This window comes from Physeter macrocephalus, chromosome 5 (genome assembly GCF_002837175.3).
Source record: "Physeter macrocephalus isolate SW-GA chromosome 5, ASM283717v5, whole genome shotgun sequence".
Classification (NCBI taxonomy): domain Eukaryota; kingdom Metazoa; phylum Chordata; class Mammalia; order Artiodactyla; family Physeteridae; genus Physeter; species Physeter macrocephalus.
In genome coordinates, this window is record NC_041218.1 from 53,229,778 (window position 1) to 53,249,617 (window position 19,840).

The window sequence follows — 19,840 nt, forward strand, 5'->3', positions numbered from 1 at the left end:
CGGACGCGCAGGCTCAGCGGCCATGGCTCACGGGCCCAGCCGCTCCGCGGCATGTGGGATCCTCCCGGACCGGGGCACGAACCCGGTTCCCCTGCATCGGCAGGCGGACTCTCAACCACTGCGCCACCAGGGAAGCCCTATCTGACTTTTTAATCCTAGCCATCCTAGTGGGTATGAAGTTGTATCTCATAGTTTGATTTGCATTTCCTTAATGACTAATGATGTTGAACATTTTCTCATGTGCTTATTGGCCATTTGTATATCTTCCTAGGAGAAATATCCATTCAAAGCCTTTGCCCATTTTTAATTGGTTTGTCTTTTTATTATTCAGTTGTAGGAGTTCTCACACTAACTACAGGTCCTTTAGCAGATACATGATTTGAAAATATTTCTTCCATTTTGTGGGTTGTCGTTTCACTTTCTTGATAGGGTCTTTTGAAGCACAAAATATTGTAACTTAATGGAAACTCTCCTGGGCTTCCTTGGTGGTGCAGTGGTTGAGAATACGTCTGCCAGTGCAGGGGACATGGGTTCGACCCCTGGTCCGGGAGGATCCCACATGCTGCAGAGCAGCTAAGCCCATGTGCCACAGCTGCTGAGCCTGTGCTCTAGAGCCCGCAGGCTACAACTGCTGAGCCCATGTGCCACGACTGCTGAAGCCCGCACGCCTAGAGCCTGTGCTCCGCGGCGGGGGAGGCCAACACAGTGAGAAGCCTACATACCACAACGAGGAGTGGACCCCACTCACTGCAACTAGGGGAAGGCCTTGGGCAGCAATGAAGACCCAATGCAGCAATCAATCAATCAATCAATCAATCAATAGAAACTCTCAATCCTATTCCATGGATCTACATTCTATCCTTATGCCGGCACCCACACTGTCTTGATTATCACTGCTTTATAGTAAGTTGGAAATTAGGAGTGTGATTCCTCCTATTTGTTCTCCTTTTTCACTATTGTTTTGGCTATTCTGGGTCCATTCCATTTCCACATGAATTTTAGGATCAGCTTGTTAATTTCTGTAAAAACAGAAGCAAAGATTTTGATAGAGACTGTGTTGAATCTCTAGATAATTAAGTATTACCAACTTAAGAATATTAAGTCTTCCGATGCATTAATATATCTTTGAGTTTATTTAGGTTTTCTTTACTTTCTTTCAGCAATGTTTTGTAGTTTTAGTAGACAAGTCTTACACTTCTTTTGTTAAATTTACTAATTATTTTTTATGATATTGTATACAAAATTGTTATAAAAATTTCTAGGCTATAGAAATGTAATTTATTTTTATGTAATGACCTTTTATCTGCAACCATGATGAACTGATTACTTCTAAAAGTTTTTTAATGGATTTCTTAAGATTCTCTGTGGACAAGATCAAGTCATCTGAGAAAAGAAATAGTATTACACCTTCCTTTCCATCTGGATGCCTTTTCTTTCTTTTTCTTGTCTAATTGTCCTAGCTAAAACCAATAGTACAATGTCGAAGAGAAGTGGCAGGAGTGGAGGCCTTGACTTGTTCCTCATCTTAGGAGAAATCATCCAGTCTTTTATCATTAAGTATGATGTTAGCTATGAGGGGTTTTTTTGTTTTTTGTTTTGGCCGTGCTGGGTCTTTGTCGCTGCAGGCGGGCTTTCTCTAGTTGTGGTGAGTGGGGGCTACTCTTTGTTGTGTGCAGGCTTCTCATTGCGGTGGCTTCTCTTGTTGCGGAGCACAGGCTCTAAGCACGCCAGCTTCAGTAGTTGTGGCTCACGGGCTCTAGAGGACGGGCTCAATAGTTGTGGCGTAGGGGCTTAGTTGTTCCGCAGCACGTGGGATCTTCCCAGCCCAAGGCTCGAACCTGTGTCCTCTGCATTGGCAGGCAGATTCTTAACCACTGCACCACCAGGGAAGCCCTAGCTATGAGTTATTAATGATACTATTTATCAGGTTGTGTAAACTCTTCATTATTAGTTTAAGTGTTTTTATCATAAAAGGGGTATTGGATATTGTCAAATGCTTTTTCTGCATCTATTAAGAAAAGATAAGTTTTGTTTTTATTCTATTAATATAGTATATTACATTGATTGATTTTCAAATATTAAACCGGACTTGCATTCTTGAGATAAATTCCTGTTGTTCATGGTGTATAATGTTGCTAGATTTAGTTTGCTAGTATTTTGTTGAGAAATTTTGCATCTATCTTCATAAGAGATATTGATCTATAGTTTTTTTGTGTGTGTGATATCTTTGTCTGGTAGAATTCACCATTCAGTCATTTAGCTTGGGCTTTCCTTGGTAAGAATTTTCTGATTTACTAATTCTTTCTCCTTATAGGTCTATTCAGATTTTCTTCTTCTTGTGCCAGTTTTTCAGGTTTGTGTCTTCCTAGGAATTTGTTCATTTCATCTGGGTTATCTATTTGTTGGTATACAGTTGTTCATAGTGCTTCCTTACAATCTCTTTTACTTCTCTAAGGTCTGTAGTGAAGTCCCTTCTTTAATTACTGATTTTCATAACTGGAGTCTTTTTTTCTTGGTCCATCTAGCTGAAGTTTTTCTCAATTTTGTTGATGTTTTCAGATAACTGACTTTTGGTCTCAATTTTCTCTATTGTTTTTCTGTGCTTTATTTCATTTATTTGTTTTAATCTTCATTATTTCCTTTCTTCTGCTTGCTTTTGGTTTAGTTTGCTCATTTTATTGTTTCTTAACTAGATAGAAGTTAAGGCTGTGTTAGGTTAGTGATTGACATCTTACTCCTTTTAATATAAGCATTTACAGCTATAGATTTCCCTCTAAGCTCTGCTTTAGCTGCATCCTGTAAGATATGTTGTGTTTTCATTTTCCTTCACCTCAAAGTATTTTCTAATTTATGCTATTTCTTTCTTTGATCCATCAGTTATTTAAAGTGTTTTTTTTAATTCCATATATTTGTGAATTCTCTAAATTTCCTTGTTATTGATTTCTAACTTCATTCCACTGTGATTAGAAAACAAACTTATGATTTAAATCCTTTTAAACTGTTTTGAGACTTCTTTTATGATTTCATATATAGTCCATCCTGTAGAATGTTCCATGTACACCTGAGAAGAACATGCATTCTGCTCTTTTGGGGTACAGTGTTCTAAAGTTGGCCTTTAATTTATAGTGCTGTTCATTTCTTCTATTTGTTTATCTTCTGCCTATTCAATCCACTATTAAACGTGAGGTAACAAAATCTCCAATTGTTATTGTTGAATTGTCTATTTCTCGCTTCAATTGTCAAGTTTTGCTTTATATATTTAGGACTCTGTTGTTAGATGTATATATGCACACATCTTTGTGAGGTATTGACTTTTTTTCCATTACAAAATATTTTTTATCTTAGTAATAATTTTTGCCAAAGACTATTTTGTCTGATATTAGTGTAGGCACTACAGTTCTTTTGAGTACTGTTTGCATTGGTATATCATTTCCATCTCTCTACTCTTAATCTATTTGTATCTTTGAAACTAAATTGGGTCTTTTAAAAAAATTCTAATTGTTTAATCAATGTAATATATACTGTATATATTTTATATATATATGGAAATGACATTAATAAACTATATGTGCAGTTTTCTACCTCATGTACAGGAAAGGAAAAGTATAAACGTTGCACAGGATTTCATAGTCTCTTGGTTTAAAAAGCAAAGGATAAAGCCAGGTTTCCATTCTCTCTCTCTCTCTCTCTCTCTCTCTCTCTCTCTCTCTCACACACACACACACACACAAAGTGATCCAGTAGTTCAAAGGACTCCAAACCTTAGAAGGGTCACAGGTAGTAGTGCTGAATATCACTGATAGACAAGGAAATATGTGCTCATTGTTAATATTGAGCCATTTGATATAGTGTGAAACAGGGTCTTGCCTAATTTATTTTTTCTTCTAATCAAGGAAACTCTACCTACTAACTGTATAATGTCTTAAAAAGAAAGCATAACACTTTATTCATTTTTTTAACCAATCATATTTGCATCAGAAACTTTACCCCACTTACTTATAATCCTTCTCTAAGGCTGCCAAATCTTCCCTGGTGTCTGAGAACTCCCACACCTCTTCTGATATACCAATGTAGAAATGCCCTCTTGGCATACATGTGGTCAAACCGGTGGTCTAGTAGGGTTAAAGCCTTCGCAATTGCTGTGCTGTTGCTCAGCATGCAGACAGCCTTCTGGACCTCAGCCAGGTTAACTCCTGGCATCACCACGGATGGCTGACTGTTGATGGCCACCTTGAAACCATTTGGAAGCCAATCTATAAACTGAACAGAGTTCCTTGACTTTATGGCTGCAACTGTTGCATTCACACCCTTGGGAACAACATCCCCTTTGTATAGCAGGTAGCAGGCCATGTACTTCCCAAGTTGAGGATCACACTTAACCAGCTGGTTGGAGAACTCAAAGCAAGCAGTAGTGATGTCTGAAATGGAGAGCTGCTCCTGGTAGGTTCTGTCAGCAGAGATGATGAGGGTAAGGGTTGTCATGGGGAAATATATTCTCAGATAAGGTACTAATTTGTTCTGGAATTCAATTAGGTACCCATTCAAAGGCCCTTCAAACTAGAAGCAAGCAGTAATAGAAGACCTGTCAGCCTATTAATGCTAACAGAAGAGGCGGCATTATACACCAAGCATATGATGGCATATGTCACAGATGGCTTCATTGTCTACCATGCAGCCACAGTCTGTGTGCTCTAAGAATAGAGCTGTAAGGCTCTACAGCAGTGAAGATACTGAAGGTTGAATATACAGATAACTCAATTTAGTCTTCCTGCTATATTCTATCATGAGCCACTCTATTAAGACAGATGTAAATCCTGATTCAATGCTTCCTCCAAAGCTTCAGAAAATCAGAAACTGTTCTGCCAGCTTTCTGATGCTCTCTAGTTGAAGGCAGACAATCTCTGACCCCACGGTGACCTCAGACATACTTGTTCCCACTACCCTCCTTTTTGCTAACAAGATTCTCTGGGTAAAAGAGTGACTGGTACTTCCCTGTATGAATCCCATCTCTAACAGTTGGTTCTAGGTTGGGAAGAGTGCTCTGGGCACAAGATTCCCAGCTCTTGTCTCACAAAAGATGCATTGATATGCTCTATTTTAGCATTTTCCTACTGATCCTTTTTACCGCCAAGAATGACGCCATCTGGCTGAATTCCATACTCTATGCAACAGAGTTTCCGGCACTTGTCCTCAATCTAGATGTCAGCTTGGCCAATATGAATGGAAAGGCACTCACTGCCTCATGCTGATCTGAAGGTGTCAACACCACTCTGTGGTTATGACACTAAAACTGCGTCTCTTATAGACAGCACATAATTTGATTATATTTTAAAATATATTTTTCCAGTTTCTATCTTTTGACTGAAAATGTAATACACTTGTACTTAATGTAATTACTATAGCAGATTTACAGCTTTCATTTTGCTGTTTGTTTTCTGTATGTCTTGTATCTTTTTCCTCTGTATCTCCACCACTGTCTTCTTTATTGTTAGGTATTTCTAGTGTACCATTCCTTTGTTGTTTCCTCTACCATACTTCTTATTTTCTTAATGAACCATACTTCTGATTTTCTTAATGGTTGCACCAGTTATTACAATTAAAATCTTAACCTAAATCAATCTAGTTTGGATTAATAACAACTTAATTTCAATAGCAAACAAAAACTTTGCCCCAATATACCTCCATTTTCTCCCCTCTCCTTTGTCAGAAAAATACATCTTTCCACATTATAAGGTCATTAACACAGTCTTATAATTAATGCTTTATGCAGTTTTCTTTTAAATCAGATAGAAGAAAAGTTACAAACAAAAATACATTAATACTGTGTTTTATATTTACCCATGTATTTTCCTTAACCAGTGCTCTTTGTTTTGTGTGTGAACTGAAGTTACCATCTAGCGTGCTTCCATTTCAGCCTGAAAGACCCCTTTTTTCTTTTTGTAGGGCAGATATTCTAGTAACAAATTCTGTTTATCTAGGAATGGCTTAACATCATAAATCTAAATCTTAGTATCTCCTTCATTTTTGCTGGATACACAGTTCTTGTTTGACAAGGCTTTCTTTCTTTTAATGCTTTGAATACATCATCCAACTGAATTCTAGCCTCTATTTCTGATGAAAAATCAGATGTTGCTCTTATTGAGGATGCCTTGTAGTCAGTAAATCATTTCTCTCTTGCTACTTTCAAGATTCTGTCCTTGGTTTTAGCTTTCAGTAGTTTGATTACGATGTGTCTAGTTGTGAGTCTCTGAGTTTATCCCACTTGGAATTTGATGAGCTTCTTGATTATGTAGATTTATGTTTTTTGTCAAATTTGGAAATTTTTCAGCCATTATTTCTTCAATATTCTTTCTGTCCCTTTTTCTTCTCTCCTTCTAAGACTCCCATTATGCTGTTGGTATGTTTGATGGTATCTCATAGGCCTCTTAGTCTCTTCATTTTTCTTCATTCTTTTTTCTTTCTGTTCCTCAGTCTAGATGACTTAAATTGACCTACCTTTAAGTTCACAGATCTTTTCTTTTGTTAACTCAAATCTTCTGTTGAGCCCCTTTCATGAATTTTTTATTCCGGTTGTTGTACTTTTCAGCTCCCTAATTTATATTTGGTTCTTTCTTATAATTTCTATCTACTGGCATTCTCTATTTGGTGAAACATTATTCTCACACTTTCCTTTAATTCTTAGAAATGATTTCCTTTAGTTCTTTGAACATATTTTAATAGTTGATATAAAGTCTTTGTGAACTTAAAGTCCAACATCTAGCTTCCTCTGGGACAGTTTTTATTGGTTGCTTTTTTTCCTAGCATACAGACCATACTTTCCTGTTTCATGTCTCACTTTTTTTTTTGCACAAAACTGGACATTTTAAACATAGCAATCTCCAACTTTGAAAATCATATCCCCCCGCCACCAACACAGAGATTGTTATTGCTAGTTGTTATTGATGACGATGACAATGTTTGCTTAGTGACTTTCCTGGACTAATTCTTTGAAGTCTGTATTCTTTTCATGTGCAACTTAGCTTCATTTGACAATTTTTTGCCAGTGTTCTTGTTGCTTTTATGGAGGAGTAGATCTTCAGAGGTCCTTACATTCCAGAACTGCTTCCACATGTAGTTTTGATGGCAGAAGATATGGTTATACTAACAACTAAGAAATGATAAAGCATGTCATTTGTTGAGTTAAAAGAGAGATGCTAAAAGGAAACTTAACAAATACTGACATTTAAATATACACTGAAATGTCTTAGCACTGATACTATGAAATCTATGAAATGGACCAGAGGTTCCCCATAAATTTCTTTTGAGGAACAGTTTATACTCTTAATTCTCTCCTTTTCAATACTTTGATCTAAACAAGATGTTTTCTTTGCCTCAATTACTTTAATGAAATATGCCATCCTTGGCTTTTCTTTATTTCCATTATTTCCCAAATCATCCTCTCTAGTTAGCTATTTTATTCTAAAATAAACATGACCGTGATTCAGCTGCTCATAAATTTAAAATAGAGTCCCATCTCTTATAAGCAACTCACGACCCTCTATGATCTGCCCCCAAAATACTTTCCTAAGCTTTTTTCTCAGCTACCCCATGAATATCCTATACTCCAGCCAAATTCTTGCCCTTTCCCAAATCTACTGTTTGAGCTTTCTTAATTTCCTTTGTCTGGAATACCTTTTTCCAGTTCTAAGTAAGCAGAATACTACTGCACCTCTAAAATGAGTCAAACAGCTATCCCCCAACCTCATTATTCCTCTCTTCCCTTCCTCTTCTTTGTGATGACATACATTTCGTTCTTGTAGCTTATTACATACTGCATTATTCTCAGACTGCCCACAGGGCAGTGAACACATATTTTTGCCTCTGTATTGCCCTTACACATATATATACGTATCTCAAGAAACATCTGTGGCATTGAAGAGACACATGAATTTGTCTCTTTCCACCACACATTAATACTTGCCATTTTAAAAAAGAAATAAAAATAAGTACTATCTAACTTGGTATGCCACAAAATCTGAAACTCTAGTTTCACAAGATAGAAGTTGCTTAGGTATTACGTGAAAAAAAGGGGGTCTCATTGCCAATTTTGGTATATGCTGGCTAAATAAAACTAAACAGGTTTCTTTTCTGGAAAACATTTTAGAACCTTTACCCTCTAATATACATGATCAATCTCCGATTTAGCATTCATTATTTTCCAAACATCTAATCACAGAATTCTTTTTGTAATGACCCCAAGGGACTAGTGTTCATTCAGCAGAACACATCTGGAAAATGATAATCTAATTCTTTATTTAAAATAGTGAGTATAAGTAAAGTGATCTATTCTTTGCCCCTTTAAATTATCCAAGTTTGTTTTAAACCTAACTGCTGTGTCTTTATTACTTAATCAGGTAGAATTAAGTTCTACTATAAAACAAGAAACCCAAAATGGAACAATAGTTTGAATGTGTGGCAACAGTTCTCTTTAGTATGTATTACAATGACTTAACAGTGCTTGTTAAAACACAGATTGCCAGGCTCCACCCAAGCCCAGAGATTCTCATTTAAAAAATCTGGAGTGAAGCTGAGAATTTGCATTTCAAATAAGCCTCCAGGTGATACTGAGGCTGCTGATATAGGGACCACACTGATGTAAGGGTTTATTCTCTCAAATAACATGAAATCTTGAGACTAGTACAAAGGCTCCAGAATTATTAGGAACATCAGCTCCTTCTAACTTGCTGCTCCATCATCCTAGTTTCATGAGTTTCCTCAAGGTCACCTCATGATCCAAGGAGACTGCTCAAATTCTAACCACCATGTTAACTTCTAGGCAATAAGAAAGGGGTAAGTAAGGGTGAAAGGGCACATCTCCAAGCTAAGTCAGCTCCTTTTAAGGAGCCTTATTTGCAAAAATTTAGTCAAAAAGCTTCAACTAATAGAGAAGATGGTAAATGTAGTCTTTTAACCAAGTACACTGCCACCCCAAATAAAACTGCTATCTACTACTAAGGAAGAAAGCAAGACTAGATTTTGAATAGGCATCTAGAGACTCTAACATATTACTTCAGTCTACATACGCTTCAATCACCAAGTCCGACAGAACTGCCTACCTATTTCATAAATTGGACCGATATGTTTCATCACTGTTCCTTTCTCCTCTGTAGATCTTATTTTCATCGCTGCTCACCTACTTTATCATAATATCCTTCTGATCAGTCTCCCTACCTCTAATCCTGGTAGTAGGTATAAGACAGATTTTGAGGGAGCTAAAGCTGTTTAAAATTCTTCAATGGCTCCACATTTCCTATAAAATTATAAGGTATGAGCATTTTATTACTTCATATAAAGCCCTCATCTACCTATATGACTATTCCCTATTAAACACACAATCCGTTTCTCCCTTCAGTGCTTTCATCATGCTTTCTCTGCTAGTAAGATACTCTTGATCATCCTTCACCTTTACTACTCATCCTTTATGATTTAACTAAGGTAGTATCTTCTCCAGAAAGCTTTCCATGACACCCCTCTACCATAAGATGAGTATCCCTCCTGTGTAATCACATAAAAGCTCTGTCCAGAACTATCATTAGATATTCTATACTGTATTATGAAGATCTGTTTAGATCTCTAACTTTCTCAATAGGTTTATGTGCTTTTTAAGTGTAAGGACCACGTTTAACTTATCTTTATATTCCCAAAACTGGGTACAAAGCATATGCCAACTATCATCTGTTAAACAAAAGTATTACCCTTCATAATGAGCTGGCCTACAGACTGAAAATCTGTGTAGGAGCTGTCCAACAATCTAATAACCTTTTCTATTACAAGTAACATAGTTAGACTATACAATTTCAAAAAGTAACTACAGACAGAAAATCCTTCCTTAACAACTCTAGTTAAATGAAATTTCAAAGTATACAATTTTTTTGCATAACCAAACATCTTTTATTTTCATAACTGGAATACCAAAGACACACCCAACTAGCTCCAGAACACTTCCAGATTTTTTTCTATTTAACCAAAATAAACAAAGTTTTAAAAAGGAACATCTGCAACAACAAAAGAATATTAATCAATCAAAGTTGGCTTCACCATATCTTGTCTTTTCCTTATCTTTATCCAAGTTCTCCACCTTTAATTATTCTTCCTCTTTTTTTGGGGTGTATTCAGTATCTTTTTCTGAGTTTGGAGTTGATTTCCCCTTTGGTAGCAAGAAACACTCAGCATTGAAAACTTGCTCAGCAGTCACTGAACTTCTACAATAGATCAAGCTATAGAGGAGGGATTTGACATTATCGTCCTGTAAGAAAAAAGATGTTACAAAACAAAAATAAAATCAAAACAAATGAATGAAAGGACAAACTTGTAATAAGTAAGGAGCATCCAATTCAAAAATACTTTTAATCAATGATACAGAGCTAAAATCAATTTTTCCTATTTAGGTTTTTAAAAAATTTTTACCAAAATCAACTGGTTTTTATTGGAAAGGGATTAATCCAGTATTAAAACAATGGAATCAAATTACAGGGAAATAATGTAAAAGGAAAAAGAAAAGAATCACAACTGAAATTTATCAAAAGCAAGTGAAATTTTTTAAAAAACTGTATATTTTACTTCCCATTTTCCTTCTTTTTTAGGGCACTAGTCAGAATTTGACACTATGAAAATTTTACACTGAAGCTCCTCTGTCTGGAAGGGTAGCCTAACCTTTACTTGGTCAACTGCTTCTGGTTTCATCTATGAAATGATCTCCACTTGAAACATTTCTACCACCCCTAACACATTATCATCATTATTACAGAGGCCAGATTTTATTATGTACCACAATTTCAAAGAATGTTATTCGAGTTATCACATGTAAATAGCATTATAATGTTCCTCTTCCACTAGTTCCGCCTCCCAAAGTATGCTTTTTTTCTTGCTCCCTATGATGAATCCAATCAGAGCACATTTCACACTGAATAAAAATCACCTATTTATTGGTAGTGTCCTCATTAGACTCTAAGATGCATAAGACCAGAAATCTTAGTTTCTCACTTCATCCCCAACAACAAGCACAGTGTCAGGGATATAGCAGGTATTCAGTATACATTTGCTAAGTGAATGAATGCCAATGCCCATACTGAATTCTACAGAATATGTTTTTAAACATATTTAAAGATAATACCTTTAGTAAGCATATACTTGATTAAAAATTACAAAATCTAAATGAAGAAAAACTAGCACACACTCTTGAAAGCCACAAAAATAGATTTAGAACAAGTAGAAAATCATATCATGTTATTGGACAAAAAGGATCTCATCAGTAATGAGCCAATTTTTAAGTTAATTTATAAGCTTTACCTGATTCCAATAACATATACAATCAGTTTTTCCCCCTTGGAACTAGATAAGTTAACTGTATAGATCTTTTATAAAATGATAAGTGAGAACAGACATGAAAGTTCTGATAAAAAGTTATCAATAAGGAAGAAACTAGCCTTTCCAAGTATTAAAAGATATCATACAGTCTAAATGAAAGGAATATGACAAAAAAATACGAATAGACACACCAAAAGAACAAAACAGAAAAACTAAAAATACACCCCTGTGCAAATAAAATTTTATTATAAGAAATATGACATTTCTAATGGAAGAAGGGGATAACTTTTTAGTAAAAGGTACTGGGACAAATGGACCCAATGGAAAAAAATAAAATCAGATCTATTCCAGGATAATTACAAATGTATCAAAAAACTAAATGTATAAAATAAAATTATGTAATTACAAGGAAAAAAGTTTTCTCAATTCCCAAAAGTAACTATACGCAAAAAATTTCTACCTTAAGGTTACCTCTCTTGCAAATTATAAAATATTGTAAAATTATAAAACACAGCTAAAGAACAAAAACAAAAACAATCTCTAAATGTCAAAACCAAAATTAAACAAATGAACTATGTATCAGGTGACATAATCACACAGAAAATTATTTTAACTGACTTTAAAACAACTATTTTGGCTATACAATTGTAGTGGGATAAGGATCTAGTGAGATACATCCTAAAGAAAGACCTTCAAAGAAATGTTAAAGTAAACTCAATAACCTTACTGTTTCTAATAATATCACTGTTATTTTCAAACTTTCAAATTTATTTCAATATGAAGCAATTATGTAATTGTTAATATCATGAAAATGAATATTAGTATAAAAAGAAAGGGGAATTTGTAATTAAAATTAAGTAAAAAGCCTATAATCTTGAATTTTATTTGGAAATACCTGTACAAAATATGCATTCATTTTTCTTTTTCTAAAACAAAAATGAACTTCCAATAACAATGAACAAACTTTGCAACCCATATTTTTGTCTCTAAATTTCCTGCTAAAAGGATACCACCTTCCTTGGGAAAATGGCTAATTCCAGTTATTGGGCAAAGAATGTACAAGATAATAAGGGACATCTTATGCAAAAAGCAAGTTAAAAAAGACAATTCAATTTGCGACAAAGGTCACAGGATCCATCTTGAATAGGGTTCTCAACAAATTAGAGTTTGAGCAAAATACTTTTTTAAATGACTTCAACAAATTGAGACACATTAAAATATGTTTAAATCCACAAGACTATAATCATATCATTAAAACAAAATTTTAAAATTTGACTGATACCTTTTAGAGGTTGCCAAGACACCAACTAATTTTTCTTAAAATTTCTTTCCCTGAATGGACTAAAATGTAGGGTAACCCAATAATTGTTGAGACAAAGTTTATCAAAACATTTCAATTAATAAACACAGATGCAATAACAGAACTGGAAAAGCACCAGTATTCAACAAAACAAAGTATCTGGAGGACCATCACTAAATGCTGCTAAAATTACTAGGCAGTGAATGGAAAAATTAAATAATGAATGGAACAGTTTAACAGATAATGAATGAAACAGTTTAAGAGATCTTTGAGATAATATGAAGCATACCAACATTTGCATTATAGGAGTCCCAGAAAAAAAAGAGAAAATGAAATGAGTTGAAAATGTATTTGATGAAATTATGTCTGAATACTTCTCAAACCTGAAGAAGGAAAGACATATCCAGGTACAGGAAACACAGAGGGTCCCAAACAAAATGAACCCAAACAGACTCATACCAAGAGGTATCATAATTAAAATGTCAAAAGCGAAAGAAAAAGAATTATAAAGGCAACAAGAGAAAAACAAAGCATCACATATGAGGGAACCCACATAAGACTATCAGCTTATTTTTCTGCATAAATTTTTCAGGCCAGAAGGGAGCGCAATAGCATATTCAGAGTAATGAAAGGGGAAAACCTTGAACCTAGAATACTCTACCCTGCAAGATTATCATTTAGAATTGAGGGAGAGATAAGGAACTTCTCAGACAAGAAAAGCTAACAGTTCATAACTTAAAGAGTTTTCCCTAAATGGAAAAGAAAAGGCTATAACAAGAAGAAAGAATGTACAGGAAAGGAAAAATCCCATTAGTAAAGGCAAATATATAGTAAAGGCTGGGGATAAACCACTTAAGCTAGTAAAAAGATTAAAAGACAAAAAGTTCTAAAAGCAACTGTAACTACAAAGAGTTAAGGGATAAACACAAAGATATAAAATATGACATAAAACATACAAAATGGGGGAGGGGAGTAAAAATATAGATCTTTTAGAACCTGTTTGAACTTAAATAACTGCCAGTTTAAAACAAGTAGATATAGTTATAGGTCAGCATATATGTATGTACACCACGGTAACCACAAATCAAAAACCTTCAACAGATACACAAAAACTAGAAAGAAAGAAACACAAGCAAACTACTAAAGAAAATCATCAAACCATAAGGGAAGAAACAAAAAGAGAAGAAATAAACAGAAAAGAACTTCAAAAATAACCAGAAAAAAAGTAACAAAATGGCAATAAGTACATACCTATCAATAATTATTTGAAATGTCAATGGACTAAATGTTCCAATCAAAAGACAGAGGGTAGCTGATTGGATAAAAATTAAGGCCCATCTGTATACTGCTTACACAGAACTCACTTCACAGCTAAAGAAGCACATAGACTGAAAGTAAGTGGATGGAAAAACGGTATTTCGTGCAAATGGGAACAACAAAAAACTAGTGGTAGTAACTCTCACATCAGACAAAATAGACTTTAAAACAAACTCTGTAACAAAAGACAAAGAAAGGCATTATATAATGATAAACAGGATATTACACTAATTAACATACATGCACCCCATACAGGAGCACCTAAATATATAAGGCAAATATGCATAACGGGAGAAACTGACAACAATACAGTAATAGTAGGGTACTTTAACATCCCACTTACATCAATGGACAGACAGATCATCCAAACAGAAAACCAAGAAGGCCACAGTGGTCTTACATGACACAATATACCAGTTAGACTTAATAAATATCTCCAGAACATTCCATCCAAAATCACCGAAATACATGCTTTTCAAATGCACATGGAACATTCTCCAGGACAGATCACATGCTAGGCCACAAAACAAGTCTCGACAAATTTAAGAGGACAGAAATTATATCTAGCATTTCTTCCAATCACAAAAGAAACTAGAAAAAAATTACAGAAAAAAAAATGGGAAAAGTACAAATATATGCAGACTAAACAACATGCTACTAAAAAACCGAGGAATAAAAGAGGAAATCAAAAAATCACTCGAGAGAAATGAAAATGGAAACAAAACTTTCCAAAATCTATGGGATGTAACAAAAGCAGTTCTAAGAGGGACACATATGGCAATGAAGACCTACCTCAAGTAACAAGAAAAATCTCAAACAACCTAACCTACAATCTAAAGGAATTAGAAGAAGAACAAATGAAGCTCAAAGTCAGTAGAGGAAGGAAATAATAAATATCGGAGAGGAAATAAATAAAATTTAAAAATAATTAATGAAACCAAGAGATGGTTTTTTGAAAAGATAAACAAAATTGACAAACTTTAAGCAAGGTACATGAAGAAGAAAAGGGAGAGGCCCCAAATAAATAAAATGAGAAGTGAAAGAGGAGAAATAACAACCAATATCATACAGACACAAAAACAACAGAATATTACAAACAGTTTTATGCCAGTAAATTGGACAGCTAGAAGAAATGGACAAATATCTAGAAACATAAAACCTAGGAAGACTGAGTTGGGAAGAAATAGATAATCTGAACAGACTAATCACCAGGAGTGAAACTGAAACTGTAATTTAAAAACTCCCCATATACAAAAATCCAGGAGCAGACAACTTCACAGGTGAATTCCACCAAACATACAAAGAAGAGGTAATACCTGTCCTTCTCAAACTATTCCAAAAACTTGAAGAGGATGGAACACTCCCAAATTCATTCTACAAGGCCACCACTGCCTTGATACCAAAACCAGACAAACACTCTATGAAAAAAGAAAATTATAGGCCAATATCTCTGATGAATAGAGATGCAAATATCCTCAATAAAATACTAGCAAAGCAAATCCAACAATATATAAAAAGGATCATATACCGTAATCAAGACAGATTTATTCCAGGTATGCAAGGATGGTTCAATATTTACAAATCAATCATTATGATACACCAGATTAACAAAAGGAAGGAAAAAATCACATGACCATCTCAGACACAGATAAAGCATTTGACAAATATTCAACAACCATTCAGGATAAAAACTCTCATCAGAGTTTGTACAGAGGGAGCATATCTCAACGTAGTAAAGGCCATGTATTACAAATCCACAGCTAACATCATACTCAATAGTGAAAAGCTGAAAGCCTTTCTTCTAAAATCAGGAACAAGACAAGGGTGACCACTCTCAACACTTCTATTTACAATAGTATTGGGAATCCTATCCATAGTAATCAGACAAGAAAAAGAAATAAAAGACATATAAATTGGAAGGGAAGAAATAAAACTGTCACTATTTGCAAATGACATAATACTATATATACCAAACCCTAAAGTCTCCACCAAGAAACTACTAGAACTAATAAAGGAGTTCATTAAAGTTGAAAAATGCAGGATTAATATATAGAAATCTGTTTATTTTCTACACACTAGTAATGAAGTATCAGAAAGATAAAGCAAGAGAAAAATCCCATTTAAAATCACATCAGGGACTTCCCTGGTGGTCCAGTGGTAAAGAATCGCCTAACAATGCAGGGGATGAGGGTTACAGAACTAAGATCCCACATGCCATGGGGCAACTAAGCCCACGTGCCACAACTACTGAGCTTGTGCGCCTCAACCAGAGAGCCTGCATGCCACAAACTACAGAGCCCATGCATGCACACGCCTCAACAAAGATCCCATGTGCTGCAACTAAGACCCGATGCAGCCAAAAATAATAAAATAAATAATAAATCTTTTTTAAATAAATAAATAAAATCACATAAAAAGAATGAAATACCTTGAAATAACCTTAACCAAGGAGGTGAAAGACCTATACTCTGAAAACTATAAAACTCTGATGAAGAAATCTGAAAATAATACACAGAAGTAGAAAGATATACTATGTTTTTGGACTGTAAGAATTAATATTGTTAAAATGACCATGCTACCTAAAGCAATCTAGAGATTTAATGTAATCCCTATCAAAACACCTGTGACAGGAGGAAAAGAGAAGATGGCGGAAGAGTAAAGACGCCGAGATCAACTTCCTCCCCACAGATACATCAGAAATACAGCTACACGTGGAACTGCTCCTATAGAACACCCACTGAATGCTGGCAGAAGACCTCAGACCTTCCAAGAGGCAAGAAACTCCCCACGTACCTAGGTGGGGCAAAAGAAAAAAGAATAAACAAAGACAAAAGAATAGGGATGGGATCTGCACCAGTGGGAGGGAGCTGTGAAGGAGGAAAGATTTCCACACCCTAGAAGCCCCTTCACGGGCGGAGACTGCAGGTGGCAGAGAGGGAAGGTTCAGAGCCACTGAGAAGAGCGCAGTAACGGTGCGGAGGGCAAAGCGGAGAGATTCCCACAGAGGATCGGTGCCGACCAGCACTCACCAGCCTGAGTGGCTTCTCTGCTCACCCACTGGGACGGGTGGGGGATGGGAGCTGAGGCTCGGGCTTCAGTCAGAAGCCGGGAGAGGACTGGGGTTGGCTGCGTGAACACAGCCTGAAGGGGTTAGTGCACCACGGCTAGCCGGGAGGAAGTCCGGGAGAAGTCTGGAACTGCCACAGAGGCAAGAGACTTTTTCTTCCCTCTTTGCTTCCTGGGGCGTGAGGAGAGGGGATTAAGCGCTCCGCTTAAAGCAGCTCCAGAGACGGGCTTGGAGCTGCTGAAGAGACAAGAGACTTTTTCTTGCCTGTTTCTTTCCTGGTGCGAGAGGAGAGAGGATTAAGCACGCCGCTTAAAGGAGCTCCAGAAATGGGCACGAGCCGCGGCTATCAGCGCAGACCCCAGAGACGGGCATGAGACGTTAAGGCTGCTGCTGCCGCCACCAAGAAGCCTGTGTGCGAGCACCGGTCACTTTCCACACCTCCCCTCCTAGGAGCCTGTGCAGCCCGCCACTGCCGGGGTCCCAGGATCCAGGGACGGCTTCCCTGGGAGGGCGCACAGCACGCCTCAGGCTGGTGCAACATTACACGGGCCTCTGCCGCCGCAGGCTCGCCCCGCATCCGTACGCCTCCCTCCCCCCGGCCTGAGTGAGCCAGAGCCCCCGAATCAGCTGCTCCGTTAACCTCGTCCTGTCTGAGTGAAGAGCAGATGCACTCGGGCGACCTACGTGAAGAGGCGGGGCCAAGTCCAAAGCTGAACCCTAGGAGCTGTGCGAACAAAGAGGAGAGGGGGAGGTCTCTACCAGCAGCCTAAGAAGCAGTGGATTAAAGCTCCACAATCAATTTGAAGTGCCCTGCACCTGTGTACTACTTGAATAGACAGCGAATCATCCCAAGTTGAGGAGGTGGACTTTGGGAGCAAGATATATTATTTTTTTCCGCTTTTTCCCTTTTTGTGAGTGTGTAGGTGTGTGCTTCTGTGTGAGATTTTCCCTGCAGAGCTTTGCGTTCGCCATTTGTCCTAGGGTTCGGACTGTCCCTTTTGTTTTACTTTTTAAAATTTTTCTTAATAATTATTTTTTATTTTAATAACTTTATTTTATCCTACTTTATTTTATCTTCTTTCTTTCCTTTCTTCCTTCCTTCCTTCTATCCTTCCTTTCTTTCTTTCCATTTATTCTCCCTTTTATTCTGAGCCGTGTGGATGAAAGGCTCTTGGTGCTCCAGGCAGGCGTCAGGGCTGTGTCTCTGAAGTGGGAGAACCAACTTCAGGACACTGGTCCACAAGAGACCTCCCAGCTCCACGCAATATCAAACGGCGAAACTCTCCCAGATATCTCCATCTCAACACCAAGACCAGCTTCACTCAACGAACAGCAAGCTACAGTGCTGGACACCCTATGCCAAACAACTAGCAAGACAGGAACACAGCCCCATCCATTAGCAGAGAGGCTGCCTAAAATCATAATAAGGCTACAGAAACCCCAAAACACACCACCAGACATGAACCTGCCCACCAGAAAGACAAGATCCAGCTTCATTCACCAGAACACGGGCACTTGTCCCCTCAACCAGGAAATCTACTCAACCCACTGAACCAACCTTAGCCACTGGGGACAGACACCAGAAACAATGGGAACTACGAAGCTGCAGCCTGCAAAAAGGAGACCCCAAACACAGTAAAATAAGCAAAATGAAAAGACAAAAAAACACACAGCAGATGAAGGAACAAGGTAAAAACCCACCAGACCTAACAAATGAAGAGGAAATAGGCAGTCTATCTGAAAAAGAATTCAGAATAATGATAGTAAAGATGATCCAAAATCTTGGAAATAGAATAGTGAAAATGCAAGAAACATTCAACAAGGACCTAGAAGAACTAAAGAGGAGGCAAGCAATGATGAACAACACAATAAATGAAATTAAAAATACTCTAGATGGGATCAATAGCAGAATAACTGAGGCAGAAGAATGGATAAGTGACCTGGAAGATAAAATAGTGGAAATAACTACTGCAGAGCAGAATAAAGAAAAAAAAGTGAAAAGAACTGAGGACAGTCTCAGAGACCAATGGGACAACATTAAATGCACCATCATTCGAATTATAGGGCTCCCAGAAGAAGAAGAGAAAAAGAAAGGGAATGAGAAAATATTTGAAGAGATTATAGTTGAAAACTACCCTAATATAGGAAAGGAAATAGTCAATCAAGTCCAGGAAGCACAGAGAGTCCCATACAGGATAAACCCAAGGAGAAACACGCCAAGACACATAATAATCAAACTGTCAAAAATTAAATACAAAGAAAACATATTAAAAGCAGCAAGGGAAAAACAACAAATAACACACAAAGGAATCCCCATAAGGTTAACATCGGATCTTTCAGCAGAAACTCTCCAAGCCAGAAGGGAGTGGCAGGACATATTTAAAGTGATGAAGGAAAAAAACCTACAACCAAGATTACTCTACCCAGCAAGGATCTCATTCAGATTTGATGGAGAAATTAAAACCTTTACAGACAAGCAAAAGCTGAGAGAGTTCAGCACCACCAAACCAGCTTTACAACAAATGCTAAAGGAACTTCTCTAGGCAAGAAACACAAGAGAAGGAAAAGACCTACAAGAACAAACCCGAAACAATTAAGTAAATGGTAATAGGAATACACATATCGTTAATTACCTTAAATGTAAATGGATTAAATGCTCCCACCAAAAGATGCAGACAGGCTGAATGGATACAAAAACAAAACCCATATATATGCTGTCTACAAGAGACCCAATTCAGACCTAGGGACACATACAGAATGAAAGTGAGGGGATGGAAAAAGATATTCCATGCAAATGGAAATCAAAGAAC

General features: G+C 36.7%; 1 protein-coding gene and 1 pseudogene across 1 annotated transcript in view; both read right to left on the bottom strand.

Annotated features, from left to right (window-relative positions):
- Positions 1-835: 835 nt before the first annotated feature.
- On the bottom strand, positions 836-9,162 carry LOC102989057 (tubulin alpha chain-like 3; annotated as a pseudogene).
- A 915-nt stretch (positions 9,163-10,077) lies between these two features.
- The window catches only part of STK31 (serine/threonine kinase 31), a 106,323-nt gene continuing 96,560 nt past the window's right edge, over positions 10,078-19,840 (bottom strand). Inside the window, exon 24 of the mRNA XM_024131233.2 lies at positions 10,078-10,285. Within this exon, the coding sequence (XP_023987001.1) occupies positions 10,124-10,285 (162 nt within the window). The 3' untranslated portion in view covers positions 10,078-10,123. The remainder of the gene's footprint in view (positions 10,286-19,840) is intronic.